Below are 17,023 nucleotides of genomic sequence, written 5' to 3'. Positions count from 1 at the left end.
TGAAATACATTTTATGAATTTATATATATATATATATATATATATATATATATATATATAAACATAAGAAAGGACATTTAAAATAATAAATTTTTTAAATAGTATAATTGTTGTAGTTTTTGATGCATTTTGAAACGTCTGTTTTTACAAAGTGCCACAGAAAAAGGACACCTAAATGCCACATAAGACACACCTAAAGGACAAGACTTGGAGTCAGATTTTAGTTGCACATTGTTGATTTCATTGAAAAAAGTGTAAAAATAAATAATTAACTTTAGAATGCAAAAAAAAAAAATTAAAACAAAAGCAATATGAGTGAACATCTAATCTAACATTTTTTCCAATAAAATTCTGAACTTAAAAAGCAATAACAAGCTACAAAAAACTTGTAAAACAATTTGTAAAACTATAATCAGTGTGTGTGTGTGAGTGTGTGTGTGTGTGTGTGTATTAGGTCTCACACTTTAATATCTTTGTTCTGCATTTGTGACTGATTTCATTTGTGAGTTCTAAAAAATGCTCTCTGTGGCAGTACACTCATACATGTTTGTTTGTGTGTGTTTTTGTGTGTGTGTGTGAGTGAGCATGTCTATTCTACATCACATTTATGCTCTAGTAGGCCTTCATTTCTGTGTGGAAATTTTCTGATTTATGATGGATTTATATATTTTTTTGGACCAATGAATAAAAAATATTTAGTTTTTTTTCACATTTCCCATTCATTTCAATGTGGGGTCATATTGACCCCGAAGACCAGATTTGTAAAAAAAATGTTTTACACACCTTCAGAACAACCGAATCAAGCCCAGTTTTTTTGTGTGTGTATAGATAGATTATGTAGGAAAAGTCACAAAATCTTATTCCACTCAGATAAAGGAAACCATTTTTTTTTATTAAGGAAAAGTCGATTGGGGTCATATTGACCCCAAGGACCGATTGAGGTTAAAGGAGTAGTTCACTTAATAATAATAATAATAATAATATTAATACGTTTGCTGATAATTTACTTACCCCCATGTAATCCAAGATGTCCATGTCTTTCTTTCTTCAGTCGAAAAGAAATGACAGATTTTGATGAAAACTTTCCAAGATTTTTCTCCATATAATTAATGGACTTCACTGGCTTTAAACGATAGCAGACGATGAATCAGAAATTACTCGAAAAAAGATTTGTTCATTTTGATAAACGAGTTCGAGAGTCACGAACGCGCATCACAGAACAGAGCAAGGCGAGAATTTTTGCTTATAAAACGTAAAGTTTTTTTATTTATTTTTTAAATGACTGATCGTTTCCCTAGATAAGACCCTTATTCATCGTCTGGTATCGTTTAAAGCCCTTTGAAGCGGCACTGAAACTCATTTAGACCTTGAACCGTTTGGTTCCCAATGAAGTCCATTATATGGAGAAAAAGAATGTTTTCATCAAAAACCTTCATTTTTCTTTTCGACTGAAGAAAGAAAGACATGGACATCTTGGATGACATGGGGGTGAGTAAATTATCAGCAATTTTTTTTTTTTTTTTAAGTGAACTACTCCTAAGTGTTTATTAGCACTCGTTATTAATTTATGATTGTTTTCCCCTGCTTTTTTGTGATTTTGGTTCTTGTGTTACTGTGTGTGTAAATTAATAGTTATTCCTTAATCAACAGCTCCATATACAGTTTACCTTCAATAAAATAATAATAATAATAATAATTAATTAAATTTAATTAAAAACATAAGCTGTTTATTTGATCTCATGGCAGGGGAAAGAAAAGAAAATAACTCCCAACATCTGTATACTTTTATGGGGTTAACTTTTAAGAGCAGGTGCATCAGGTCTCTTCTCTCCACTCCATATCTTTCTCTTAAGTACAACTGCAAATCAAAAAGAAAGAAAAAACGAAGCAAAGTATGAAAACCATTGTTTATTTTATTAACAACATAAATATTAACCATGTACTGAATGGCACACATAAAAACACAATATTTTTTAACCCCAGCACATGAATGAACACAATGTCTGATATATGTATCCTCTTTTTTATTCTTTTAATTCTTTTTGTAAATGTTTTAATCATTTTTATTCTCTGCTTGTATTGTCCTAATGCATCTGTTATCAAAATATATAATATATTATATTTTGATCATAATATAAACTCTATTATATTAAAATAGTACAAATTAAAAAATTCTTGTATTTGCTGTCCAGAATGACTTATCTCACTGATCTTTTAGAAGGCATTTGACCCTGCAGATCCAGCTGGACTGGCATGTGTATTATGTGCACAGCAACAAGCCAAACTGGAAACCAGACTTTGATGCTGTGAACATTCAATTAACCGAGAGCAGAGGTCAAACCATTGCTCAATTTAAAGAGTTTTGTGGACACAATTATCTAGTTTTTGGGCTAAGATGTTATCAATTCCATTCTTTCGAGAATCTATTTGAATTGGAAAAGAAAGATTAGACAAACACAGTTCTGATGGAGAAGACAGAGATTCATTTTGATTTGTTATTTTTTTGTCAGTCTCTTCTGAGACATCGATGAAATGTGATCCTGATGAACTGAGGGACAGGTTTATATTCAGTCAGCATATCTACAATGTATTGAGGTCCGAGGCTATTGAGGTATTTATAAACAAGTAATACTTTAAAATGAATCCTAAACGTAACCAGAAGCCAGTGTAAAGACCTGAGGACTGGTGATGTGTTCATATTTTTTGGTTCTGCTCATAATCCTAGTATGAGCTGCAACTGTCTTATGGTCTTTCTGGGAAGGCCAGTGCGGAGTCCATTACAATAATCCACCCTGCCAATGATAAAAGCATGAACGAGTCTTGAAACAAAGCATCTAATTCAGATGATATATAGTATGTTGATTTAGTTATTGCTTTTAAATGAATACTGAAACTACGGTCTGACTTCAAAATCACACAAGATTCCTGACTTGATTTTTAATGTTTGACCCCAAGAGTAAATGTATGCGTTCACCTTGAGAACTTCATCTTTGTTTTCCAGACATAATAACTTCAGTTTTGTCTTTTTTTTTTTTACTGAAGAAAGTAGATCTGGGTGTCGTCTACATAGCTATGGTAAGCAATTTGGTTCTTTCTCATTATTTGGCTCAGTGAGAGCATATACAGGTTGAACAGGAGTGTTGCAAGAATTGAGCCTTGAGGGACTCCACATATCATGGATGTCCACTCAGACTTAGTCTCCTATATTAACATAATAACCTCTCCCTTCTAATTATGACCGTAACCATTTTAGAAACATCCCAGAAAGCCTGACACAGTTTTCCAGTTTATCAAGACATTGTAATCTACAGTGTCAAATGCAGCACTGAGGTTGAGTAGTACCAACACTGATATTTGATATTTAAAAAATCAACAACTTTTTCAATGCTCTAGCCTAAAGGAAGAGTTGTGATAGGTCTGTAGTTGCTCAATATGGTTTTATCCAGATTACTCTTTTTCAGGAGGGGCTTAAAAAATTCAGTTTTCAGGGAGTTTGGAAACATCCAAGAAAGAAGTGATCCCTTACAGAACAAAATATATCCATATATTTATGATCAATATATTATATGGTGTAAATATACTTTAGCTGGCAGTTCAGGGGACCAGGGTCGAGAAGACCCTTCAGGTGGCCATGGCGGAGAAGACCCTTCATGTGTCAATTATTTGGGTCTGACAATCTCAGCTTCTGGAAAATTTGACACTGCAATAAAAGATCTGACTGATAAAGCACGTAGGGCATATTATAAGAAAACCCCTGTTCAAATATAACCCACCCATCAAACTGTGGCTGAAAATCTTCGACAGCATCATCAAACCCATCCTTTTTTACGGCTGTGAAATCTGGGGGCCCAAATTTAAACTAATTAGGAATCCTGCATGGGACAAAACCCCGACTGAAATTTTCCACCTCGAGTTCTGCAAAAAACATCCTGGCAACTCACAGAATCGCTCCCAGTTTGGGTTGCCGGGCAGAACTGGGCAGATTCCATCTCCTATCGGAGATCCAGAAGAGAGCTGTAAAGTTCTGGTTCCATCTGGTTCCATTTTTGTGTAGTAAATGGTGTCTGGGGGATGCGGAGGCACGTGCGTTGTTACAATCACGCCATTTTTGCCGGGCGCACCATTGCACTCATGCAGATGCGCTGACTGTAAACAATGACCCTATTAAGACCCTTGATCCTCATCTGACTATGGCTTTGTAGACGTTATCCATGGTGTGGACTGTGGTACAGAAACTTGGCTCACTCTGGTTAATCTCTGCTGTTTCAGACGACGATATGTTCGTCCTGTTTTAGCAACCGTAGAATCTTAGAAAAAGGGGGGTGAGCAGTGGGCTGAGCCAGTACTAGACTTCTAATTCGTGGCTAGTGTTTTGTTTTACTTTATCCTCTGCGAGTCCACGTTTGTCATTATGTTGAACGTCGGGTCAGAGATTAGTCTTCCACCCTAAATCGATGCGTATGGCCGTCTGACGGAAATTTTAGTTGATAAAACATGAAAATATCAATTCACTTCAGAAGGCCTTTATTTACCCTGCAGAACCATGTGGATTACTTTTATGATGGATGGAAGCACTTTGATGGACTTAGTAAATCATGGGGTATTTTTATTTTTGGGTGAACCAACCCTTTAAAATCTTTGATTACCAAAATTACATATTTAATTTTTTCCTTGAAAAGGATCTTCATGCCTTAAAATTTCTTGAATTTAACTACACTCTTGCCTCATTTAGTACGTGGTTCTATGAAAATGCAAATTAGCCCTGCCTCCAGATCAGAGATCCACTCGTTGACGTCATTGGTTACAAGGTAGTTTCAGTGTTTGTTACGGAGTCCATGTTATTCGTCAAACCACTGTGGAGGTCTGTGTTCTTGCCTGTTCTAGCTTTATTTCTTGTTTACGGTTTGCTTATATGGATTTTGGCCCCGGCCTGGACTGGCTTTATGATTTACTTATCCCCATTAAACTGCTAACGGATCTACCCCTGTTTCCTGTGTGTGGGATCTTCACATTTATGGCATATCTAACAGAAATAGAGATGACATGGAGTGGTTTATTTATGTCATAAAAGAATATTTCAAATAAATGCGTTTCTTCTGAACTTTCTATTCATCCTAGAAAGCTTAAAAAAATAAGATCAACATTGATGATAATAGTGAATAATAATTAACATTTTATCAAATTACCATATAAGAATGATTTCTGAAGGATCATGTGACACTGAAGACTGGAATAATGATGCTTAAAACATTAAACTAGAAAAGTCAATTTACATGTGTATTTCAGGCCATTTGATTGCTGGCCACTTGAACACATCTGTGATCCATTTGTTGTCTGAAATGGCATAGGGATCTGGTAATGTCTCACCATTACTGAGAGTTAATGTCTCAATGTAATCGGAGGAGTCCACGCTACCTGGTTTGATAGGCTACCTTGGTAATTAAATCTAGTCATTTCCTCACACATCTCATGTCTTGTACAGTATGTTTACAGTATCAAATTTTTCAAATGTGGCAGGTTGTGTTGTAGCCTTGTAAACAGTTTGGACAGAAAGGCTCAGCAAACAACAAAACCAGGTAGGCTGAAGTCATAAATCCATAGGGTATGTCAGGCTTTTAGGATTATGAAATTGGACAACTTCATTCAGAGACCTGATGAACATTGCCATTTCAGAGTTGGATGGATCTGTTTGTTTACATAACATCATTTAAAACGTTAGCTAACAACTGTTGACTGGTAGACTAAGTAACAATTAACGTAGATTTTGCTTTGTGAATTCTTGTTGAATCAAACTGAATGAAAATAAGATCTCTAGTGTCTAGCCTGACACACAGTAGTGATCAGAAAGGCTCCAAATTATGACTTTTGAACATGTTTTATTCATTGCCGAGAGGACCTCATGTCAAATCACAGAGAATCGCACAGGTAAAACTAACAATTCATATGGGAGGTACATGGCAAATGTAGCATGACTCATAACATAATTTCTCTAATATGATTAACACTGCATGAATGATTTCAGGTGGTTGAGCAGCATTTCTGTCCAGCAGGGCACTGACCATCATAGGAACAGTATTCGACACTCACTGGATTCCCTTCAGTAGGGCACCTAGCCTGTATGGATAGAGATTCAGATTTAGTCTGGCCATTTAGTGACATTAAAGGGTTAGTTCATCCAAAAATGCAAACACTCAAAGCATGAATAGACCAACGCCACTTTTGCGTTATCGAAGGGTAACGCCCCCTTTTGGGGGAAAACACCTCTATACTGTCTATGGGAAAACAAACGGATTCCCATGAGAACAGAACTCGCACTAGATCTGCAAATTTTCTTGATAGCAAAAATGGCACAAACTTAAAGAAGCTAACGTTACTGAATACGGGGTTACAGAGGTGTCCCTTTGAAATGGTCGAAAACTGGATTAATGACCCCACACAGCGGCCAAATATGGACTATTCAGACATCTAACGATACCACTATCTCGTGGAATCGCCAAGTAAGCACGTAGCCTTTTTTTTCATTAACACACAGTATGACAAACTAGACGATGAATGGATCATATTTAACTTGATTTAAGCTATTGACATAGTCTAATAAGGTAACGTTAGCTGCTAACAGCTTAGTCTTTCTAATAGCTAGTCGACAACAAAACTGTCAATAGCAAAAATCAAGTTAAATATGATCCAAGTGACATGGCCTCATCGTCTAGTAGTTTGTCATAGGCTACTGTGAGTGTGTAAATGATAAATAAATAAATAAATAAAAAAGGCTACTTACTTGCTGATTCCATGAGATAGTGGTATCGTTAGATGTCTGAATAGTCCATATTTGGCCGCTGTGTGGGGTCATTAATCCAGTTTTCGACCATTTCAAAGGGACACCTCTGTAACCCCGTATTCAGTAACGTCAGCTTCTTTAAGTTTGTGCCATTTTTGCTATCAAGAAACTTTGCAGATCTAGTGCAAGTTCTGTTCTCATGGAAATCCGTATGTTTTCCCATAGACAGTATAGAGGTGTTTTCCCCCAAAAGGGGGCGTTACCCTTCGATGACGCAAAAGTGGCGTTGGTCTATAGCTAGTAATTGCATTCCAGTTATTATTCATCATCTTTATTCATTTTGTAAAGCTACCCTGGACCTGAAACCATGCTATAGGCCAAATTTAGGCATGTTGATGGAACACAAAATAATCTATTACTTGTATAAAATTAGATGCAATGATAAATTACCATCTCAATCTATTGATAGAGAATAATGCAACAATCCTAACCCCATAAATTTGCAGAGTCACGTTCTCTTTTCAAAAATATTATAACAATTAGATGTCAGTATGAGTGTCATTCCTGTCATTTCATTTATATGTGAAATGAACTGCTAGAAGAACGTTGTGAAGAGTTTTGAATAAGTAAAATAAAACTGTAAAGCAAAATATTGATTTTATTGTGAGAATTGAGAGTAATTTAACCATGTAGCAAACTAAGAATAGATTGAAAAACTAGTTTAAAATAAAGCAGTTGCTGTGATAGCTTTGTAATTTGATTTAACATTATTGCAAACAGAGTTGTAGCTTTAAGACTTAATCTATAATTTATTTAGTTAAAGACTGTAAAATGTTTGTTAACTACATTACCTACATGTTACACATCATGAGCAGTTTTAGTATCAGTGATCCTGGCCTTCATAAAGTGTATTTAGTTGATTTTTTTTTTTTTAATCGATTGACCACTCAAATGCATATTTAGCCATTTCTCTGGTAACCTCTGTACACAAAGCTGTTTACAATAAGAAAATTGTTGTTTTTTTAAAAAAAGAAGTGTAAAAAAACCCTCAAAAATACTCTTTAACTTCATATTTTGGCAATATACAAACTAGAGATTTGCAATGTTTTTATATAGTTTTTAAACCTGCAATTAAAGCTAGCAAACAATACAAATTTACAAAATAATCTTATCGGGACATGTTTTACATAATAACCTGTTATCATATAATAACCTGACTTTTTTCCTGTGACCTGAAGCAAGATGCAGTTTTGTTCAATAGCTGAAGCTGAAGTCTGATGGCCGAGGTCTGAGGAGGTCCAATAATATACACCGTACAACATCCTCAGGTCTTATATGGCCGAATAACAGACGTTATAATATAATACAATACCTGTAACTGGAGGCATACAGTCAAGTCCACATCCATTGCTGCAGCATTTCTCATTGTTGACACAGTCACTGTCATCGACACACGACATGAAAGTCATCAGGGGACAGATCCATGGTTTAGGTTTTCTGACTGGACACACTCCTGGCTTCACTACAGACACATGACAGAGAAGAAAAAAAACAAATACTGAATGTCTCTAACATTTTTGCTGTTGTTGCTGTAAGGACTTTTGAAATAACTAGTGATATAAAGAAGTACGCAATGCGGTCAAGAACTGCCTGGAACTAATTAAGCTGTGCGTTTCCCTGAATATAGTCACACACCTCAAACAATCAGATTCAAGCATTCAACAGTGAAGGTGAAGAAACTTTTAGAGAGCCTGTAAGGGGCCCAACATTCTCTTGAAACCCCTTAAAACTCTACCTAGCACCCCTGCCCATAATAATATAATACCTTTAACTGGATCCATACACTGAAGTCCACATCCATTGTTGCAGCATTTCTGATTGTTGGCACAGTCACCGTCATCGACACACGGCACGAAACGTATCCGGGCACACATTGCTGGTTTATATTTCTTGATTGGACACACTCCTGGCTTTGCTGTTAAACAAACATGACAAATTACATATGTAATTTTTTAATGTATTGGGTAGAGAAACCAAAATAATACAAGTCATACAAGTTGGCTTAATTTGTTGATCAAATATAGATTTCCTTCAGTTATTTTCATTCTTAAAGGGATAGGCCGTTTATTAACCCCCCGGAGTCATGTGGATTACTTTTATGATGGATAGATGCACTTTGATGGAATACAAAACAGAAACAGCCATTCACTGCTATAATAAAGCTTGGAAGAGCCAGGACATTTAATACAACTCCGATTGAATTCGTATGAAAGAATAGACACCTAGGATGTCTTGAGGGTGAGTACGTCATGGGCTAATTTTCATTTTTGGGTGAACTATCCTGTAAGCCTGTTAAAATGAATTTTTGTGAAGACGGTTTTAAGTTCACTTAAATTACACGTTTTAAAGCCTAATAAACCTAATATAACATAATAAAACTAAAACATAAATATACCTGTAACTGCAGTCATACACTGAAGTCCACATCCATTGCTGCAGCATTTCTCATTTTTGGCACAGTCACGGTCATCGACACACGACACAAAAGTTACCCGGGGACACATTGCTGCTTCATATTTCCTTCTTGGACACACTCCTGGGTTTACTGTTATACAGACACATGACAGAGGCAAAAATCATTGAATGCTGAATGTGTTTGTCCTTTTGTGGTTTTAAAAAAATGGCTTTGAAATAACAAATCATTTGGCAAAGTCATATGGACATGAAATGAGGTAAAGACCTGCCTGGAACTAAACTATTTTAGCTGCACTTTCCCCCCCAAGAATAACTTAAGGGGGTGCAGAGTTTGTCAAGCAAATGGGCCTAAATCTCAACGTTGGTTTATTTTATTACTTTTTTGTGATTGTTTTCTTACATATACACAAACATGTTAAATAATAATATTGCGGTAAATTAAACTGATTGTGAGATTGTGTCCCCCCCCCCCCCCCCCCGGTTTTGCAAAACCAGCCGTTACATTTTTATTCACTCCTCTTGAGTGTTTTTTTTATTACCACCAAACTTCTTCAAAATTATGAAAATAGATTAAAAACGCTAAATTGTTTAATGATATCGAATATCTCAAACAGTTTTGCTATGGCGAGAGATTGTCAAAAAAAAAGAATCAGGAAACATCTCATATCTTCTAAAAATGTTATTATACACCATTTATTTTTAGATAAGACTATACCAATTGTAGAACTATACCCATTTTAAGAATTATGTTTAAGTTTAAAAACAGCCAGTTTAGTTTAATGGGTTTTATGGTTTAGTCAAAAAAAAAAAAAAATCCGTCCCTGTGTATTATCTGAAGTATAATGTGTGCTTCTTACCGCTTCTCATGCATGCCTTCTCACACTCTTTCTGGCTGTTGAACCTGTTGTCATTTCCCTCACAACCTCCATATACGAAGGACACACACTTTCCCGCAGCAGGATCGAAGCCCCACATGGGCAAGTATACTTTACAAGGACCAGGGTCCATAGGCAGTCTACAGACATCTAGATGGAGAAAACACACTGTATATTACAACTACATCAAGATAGTCACTATGGGCCTCTTAGCTGGGCTGTAAACTATCTTTGGATCACACACACACACATGTTTTTTTTATTTTTTTAAATAATATTTAAATATATATATATATATATATATATATATACACACACACACACACACACACATAGAAAAAGAACTTGAATGTTAGGTGCAATTAATTGCGCTTAATGACAGAAATGTGCGATACATTTTTTTTCCGATTGACTGTGGCATGCATATAACATAACAATTCATATAATATAATGTATATAAAACATATTATACCTGTAACTGCAGCCATACACTGAAGTCCACATCCATTGTTGCAGCATTTCTGATTCTTGGCACACTCACTGTCATCAACACACGACACAAATTTTATCCAGGTACACTCTTTTGGTCCATATCTAGTGCCTGGACACACTCCTGGGTTTACTGTTATACAGACACATGACAGAGAAGACAGATCACTGAATGCTGATTGTTTTTTTATTAGGACTTTTGGTTCTTTTGCTGCTGTTCCTGTAATGACCTTTAAAATAATTTAAATCTTTTGACGAAGTGATATAACATGTACGTAATGCAGTCAAGACCTGCCTGGCAATTTCTGATCTAAAACCAGTATTTGAATTTAGGTGTGTGGGGGGGGGATGGGTATGGTGGTGTCCCAGACCTCCAATAAGCATCAAGGCCTAATAAATGTTAAATTTGATACATTTCAATTGCACTATATGTGCCTTTAATGTTTTTTTTTATAAAAAAAAAATATCCCATTATACAAATGTTTACAATATTTGCTTCTGTCCATGTTGTGTCTACATTCATTTGGACATTATAGGCCTATATATTTTTATATTGTAATTTCACATTTAAAGAACTTTTTAAACAATACTTAATCGCGATAAATTACAGAAAGATATGCGATTAATTCGATTTTTTGATCAATTGACAGCACTATATATATTATAATCCAATCCAATAGAGTATAACATAATACCTGTAATTGGAGCCGTACACAGAGTTCCACCGCATGGAGTGCCGCAGCATTTCTGATTGTCGGGACACTCGCTGTCATCGCGACACAACTCGTCATCCTTCCTGATACACCTTATTTCACTGTTTATCTTTGGACACACTCCTGGCTTTACTGTTATACAGACACATGACAGAAATTCACTGTAGAGAATTTTGGAAGTTGTACCTACAGTATGTTATTACAACACGTTTTCCTAGAAAGAACGTCCTGTTTGCGTATGTGACCCACTGTTCCCAGAAGGAGGATACGGAGGACATGGTAGACATCAACTGAATGGCGGGATCACACCCAATCAGTTGACGTCGACTACTTCTGACTGAAAGGGAACTATTTCTGTCTTTCTACTTCAAAATTTCATTTTATTCGTCATGGATTTTTATGCTTTTGCTGTTATAGGCTGTAAGGACCTTTGAAATAACTGAAATCATTTGGTGAATGTGGTCAAGACCTGACTAAACTACTTTAGTGTTTCCCTGAAAATAACTGCACACCTTACTATCTACACCAACCAATCAGATTTAAGCATTCAACAGCCCTGTAGTATAATACTATAATCACTCTTTTCCCTCTTAGTTCATAGGTTTTCCATTTTTATTGTTCTTCACTTGCTTTACTGTTTTATGCATTTTTTTATCTTAAAGGAGAACTCGTGCAAAATGAACCTTTGGTCTATCTTTGAGGCTATTTTGAGCCTTGCTAGTAGTTTTTATAGATAAAACTTTTTACATTATTGTCATAAAAACAAATCTCAGAGAATGGTTGACTGAACCTTTGGTGTAATAAAACATCGGTACCTATTTTGCACTGGAGTTCTCCTTTAATGTTTTTTTTTTTTTTTTCCTTGGCTTTTGTAAAGCACTTTGGTCAACACCAGATGTTTTTAAATGTGCTATATAAATTATATTGTATGTAAAAATTAGCATGTTAAAGTATGCAATTAATATTTTCAGTTCAATCGATAAAAATATTTAACTCAATTAACATAGCATCCACCCTCCCCCCTCATTCATGCATATGCTTTTAAAATATTTAAAGTGACAGCAGCCTAACAAACCTGCTGCTGTGATCTGTCATTAACATTAGTAAATAAACAAAAGAGAGACAATAATTCACCGCTCTTGACTGAACAGCTTTTGTAGCTTTAATAAGGATTCATCTTTATTTAATTTAGGATTTATTCTTTAAAGACTGTATAACAAAAGTGTTTGATAACTTTAACTTCTGTATTATCCTTTCGGTCAGATCTGAAAATCTTAAAGCACTGTTTACAGAGTTTCATGGATCAAAAACAATTTTTTGTGCATTTTAGCAGGGCAAGTAAAAATCGAAGTTGGTCTGACTGGACCGATATGAAAAAATTGAGCTCTGATATATTGAAGGGCTGGTAAATGTGACATTCACTATAATGGGTTTATGTGAAGATTGTTTTAAGTTCACCTAACTTACAAGTTGTTAAATTTATAAAGCCTAATAAATGCTAAATTTGATAGATTTCAATTACACTCAATGTGCCTTTAACAGATTTTTATAAAAAAATATGCCATCATATGGCACACAACTCTTTTACACCTTACTAATGCAACATTTGTCTTTGGACACAATCCTGGCTTTTCGGTTAGACAGTCACATGACAGAGAAGACATTTCACTGAATGCTGAATGATTTCTACTTCTGTCTTTCTACTCTAAAATATAATTGGAATACGTTTTACTAGACATAACAATTTCAGTCTTAATAAAAACTGAACTTGTGGTTTAAATTTGATACATTTCATTTTTTATATATATAAAAGATGCCACTCAACAAATGTTTAAAATATTTTCATCTTCAATATATCCATTTCAATAGGTCACTGAATGCGGAATGATTTTTTCACTGTAGAAAAAAAAATTCAGAAGTTGTATCCTTATGTTATTGGAATATATTTTACTTGAAAGAACTATTTCAGTCTTTCTACTTTAAAATGTCATGTTTTATTCGTCGTGGGTTTTGGTGCTTTTGCTGTTCTTGGCTGTAAGGAGGACCTTTGAAATAACAAAAATATATTTGACAGTGATACAAAGTAAATGTGCCAAGACCTGCCTGAAACCACTATAACCGTGTGTTTCCCTGAAAAAAAAAGCTGCATAAAAATAAAAAATATATATATACATAAAATGACTTTTTAAAGAACGATTAATTACAGAAAAATGTGTGATTAATTTGTTCATTTGTTTTATCGATTGAAAGCACTAAATAATAAATCTAAATAATAATATAAAAAATAAATAAATAAATAAAATAAAATACCTGTAACTGGATCCATACACTGAAGTCCACATCCATTGCTGCAGCATTTCTGATTGTTGGTACACTCACTGTCATCGACACACGACACAAATCGTATCAGGGCACACATTCCTGGATCAATTGTTCTGATTGGACACACTCCTGGGTTTACTGTACAGACACATGACAAAGAAACCATTTCACTGAATGCTGTCTGATTGATTAAATTAAATGCTTAACTTTCTGGCTTGTAAATTAAGGTTTTGGTTAGCTAAGGGTAAAGGGATAGTTCACTTTGAAATTAACCACAGCCACTGCCAAGTGATCTGAGAGCGCAGGTGCAATAGGTGGTAACAAGACGTCCAAACGATATAAATACTGTTCATTTTCTCACAAAAACCGCCCGTTTCGTGTCTTAGGCCATCAATGTGTACTTACATTTACGAGTCATTGAATCATGTTTAATTTGGACTTCTCTGTGCATGCTCTTTGAGGTGAACCCCATATCCCTCCATTATATGACTGACAGACAAGAACGGTTTGACCTAAAAATATCCAAAATTGAAACTACTGTGGAAACAAAGATGCTAAAACATACCAAAAATTAATTTCAAAGTAAACTATCACTTTAACTGAAGGGTTTTACGAGCAGAGCGGACTATAGGCTAATCTCCGGTTGCTAAATAAACCATCAGGTGTAACCAAACAAATTATTATTTGTAAAAACTTTAGATTTCAATTACAAAACTAATTAAAATATAAGCTAATGTTTTAATGTGTTATTTGGCAAGTGACTGGGGACCATTAACCCTTACATAATATAAAATAATATGCTACATAATATAATTAGTTCCGTCAAAATTAACACATATTTTCAGTCTGTGTTAATATTTCAACAATCATCAACCAATCAGATCCAAGAATTCAACAGCCATATAATATAATACAATACATCTGTAACAGGAGCCATACAATGAAGTCCACATCCATTGCTGCAGCATTTCTCATTGCTGGCTTTACTACAAACACATGACAAGCCAAATTACTGAACGCTGAGTTTTTGGTTCTTTAGCGTTTGTAAAATTATTTGGCAACGTGATGTAGATAGGCTATGTACGTAATGCGGTCAAGTCCAGATCTGCCTGTAACTAGCCGTGTTTCTCTCTAAAAATAATTATACACCTTAGACTCTTCTTTAGTTTGGAAATCTACTTTGTTCCTAAACTGTGTAAAGGTCAGGTTTTTTTTTTTTTTTTTTTTTTTTTAAAGTGTGTAACAATTGCTGCAACCAATGGTATGTCAAATTAATTTTAATCTACAAAAACAAAACTAAATGCAAAACTTTTTATTTATTCATTTAATTTTAGTTTTGGTTATTTTTATTTATATATTATTTATTTTTATTTTTTTATAAAAAAATAAGGATTGATCAAAGTCTGATTAATGGCCAAAAAATAAATATCTGGTAACGTTTTTTTTCCCCCCCACCATATTATTAATATTAATAATCTTGTTTTACTGTAAAAATATATATCCGTGTTTCGATGGAAAATGTATAGAAAAAGTAATAGATAAAACAGAACTTAAGAATATAAAAATAGATTATACATTTATGTAACTTGATAAGAATTATTTAAACTGATGTTGCCCCCCAAAAAGTTTATCTTTAGCCTAATTAGACGTCTGTACTCTGTACTCTTAATGCATTTCTTCGTGCTGTGTGAATGCATTTGTTCGTGCTGTGTAATTAAGTTAAAGAACATGGATCTCACCTGTGTTGTTTAGTCCTGGAGCAGCTTCTGTTGAGCTCCAGCATCCAGCCAGACACAATAACACAGCGCAGTACACTCGAGCTGCCATCCTCTCCATCTGCGACCACAGTCACACAATGAACTCTGCTGGGAAATCACGCTTATATAAGGACAAAAACGAATTTGAATTAGCGCTCAACCAATGGCGTGAGTTTGAGGTGTTGTCAATTTCGTCTCCCTGCCAGAGGCCAGAATCTGACTCCCCCTCGCGCGCACGCGCATGACGTTAATCGACTGTGGTTTTCTACACCTGTAATTCCTGTCTGGATTAGTAGTTCACTTAATAATAATAATAATAATAATAATAATAATAATAATACGTTTGCTGATAATTTACTTACCCCGATGTAATCCAAGATGTCCACGTCTTTCTTTCTTCAGTCGAAAAGAAATGACACATTTTGATGAAAACTTTCCAAGATTTTTCTCCATATAATTAATGGACTTCACTGGCTTTAAATGATAGCAGACGATGAAACAGAAAAATTATTCGAAAAAAGATTTGTTCATTTTGATGAACGAGTTCGAGAGTCACGAACACGCATCACAGAACAGAGCAAGGCGAGCATTTGTGCTAATAAAACGTAAAGTTTTTTATTTATTTTTTTAATGACTGATCGGTTCCCTAGATAAGACCCTTGTATTCATCGTCTGGTATTGTTTAAAGCCCTTTGAAGCTGCACTGAAACTCATTTGGACCTTGAACCGTTTGGTTCCCAGTGAAGTCCATTATATGGAGAAAAATCTTGCAATGTTTTCATCAAAAAAACCTTAATTTCTTTTCGACTGAAGAAAGAAAGACATGGACATCTTGGATGACATGGGGGTGAGTAAATTATCAGCAATTTTTTTTTTTTAAGTGAACTACTCCTAAGTATTTATTAGCACTCGTTATTAATTTATGATTGTTTTCCCCTGCTTTGTTTTGTGATTTTTGGTTCTTGTGTTACTGTGTGTGTGTGTGTGTGTGTGTGTGTGTGTGTGTGTGTGTGTGTGTGTGTGTGTGTGTGTGTGTGTGTGCGTGCGTGCGTGCGTGCGTGCGTGCGTGCGTGCGTGCGTGCGTGCGTGCGTGTGTGTGTGTGTGTAAATTATTAAATAGTTATTCCTTAATCAACAGCTCCATACAGTTTACCTTCCATAAAAAAAAAGAATTAATTAAATTTAATTAAAAACATAATCTGTTTATTAGATCTCATGGCAGGGGAAAGAAAAGAAAATAACTCCCAACATCTTTATACTTTTATGGAGTTAACTTCTAAGAGCAGGTGCATCAGGTCTCTTCTCTCCACTCAATATCTTTCTCTTTAGTACTGCAAATCAAAAAGAAAGACAAAACGAAGCAAAGTATGAAAACCATTGCTTATTTTATTAACAACATAAATATTAACCATGTACTGAGTGACACACATAAAATCACAATATTTTTTAACCCCAGCACATGAATGAACATAATGTCTGATTTATTTATCCTCTTTTTAATTCTTTTAATTCTTTTTGTAAATGAAGAGTTCAGATGCAAAAGCCTCTAAATGCCATTTGAAATTTTCTTCTTTAATGATGATTTTTATCAAACTTGTATATTTAAGTTCAGTA

General features: G+C 34.8%; 1 protein-coding gene across 1 annotated transcript; it reads right to left on the bottom strand.

Moving 5' to 3' along the window:
- Window positions 1-5,856: 5,856 nt before the first annotated feature.
- Window positions 5,857-15,537, bottom strand: LOC148970551 (uncharacterized). Its single transcript, XM_089124405.1, has 9 exons — window positions 15,392-15,537; window positions 13,641-13,790; window positions 11,313-11,462; window positions 10,601-10,750; window positions 10,111-10,278; window positions 9,234-9,383; window positions 8,604-8,753; window positions 8,151-8,300; window positions 5,857-6,114 (listed from the first exon to the last, which is right to left on the bottom strand). The coding sequence occupies exons 1-9, from the start codon at window positions 15,486-15,488 to the stop codon at window positions 6,110-6,112; spliced, it is 1,170 nt and encodes a 389-aa protein (XP_088980531.1). The 5' UTR covers window positions 15,489-15,537; the 3' UTR covers window positions 5,857-6,109.
- Window positions 15,538-17,023: the final 1,486 nt, after the last annotated feature.

This window comes from Pimephales promelas, chromosome 20 (assembly GCF_988280905.1).
Source record: "Pimephales promelas chromosome 20, fPimPro1.hap1.1, whole genome shotgun sequence".
Classification (NCBI taxonomy): Eukaryota; Metazoa; Chordata; class Actinopteri; order Cypriniformes; family Leuciscidae; genus Pimephales; species Pimephales promelas.
Note: the sequence above shows the minus strand (reverse complement) of the source record. Positions and strands in the feature narration are given on the sequence as shown.

Coding starts and splice junctions, on each gene's coding strand:
- LOC148970551 (XM_089124405.1), bottom strand. CDS start 15,488: ATGGAGAGGATGGCAGCTCGAGTGTACTGCGCTGTGTTATTGTGTCTG. Junction 11,463..13,640: donor GTGTATGGATCCAGTTACAG/GTATTTTATTTT, acceptor TCTGTATAACAG/TAAAGCCAGGAGTGTGTCCA. Junction 9,384..10,110: donor GAAGGCATGCATGAGAAGCG/GTAAGAAGCACA, acceptor TCTGTATAACAG/TAAACCCAGGAGTGTGTCCA.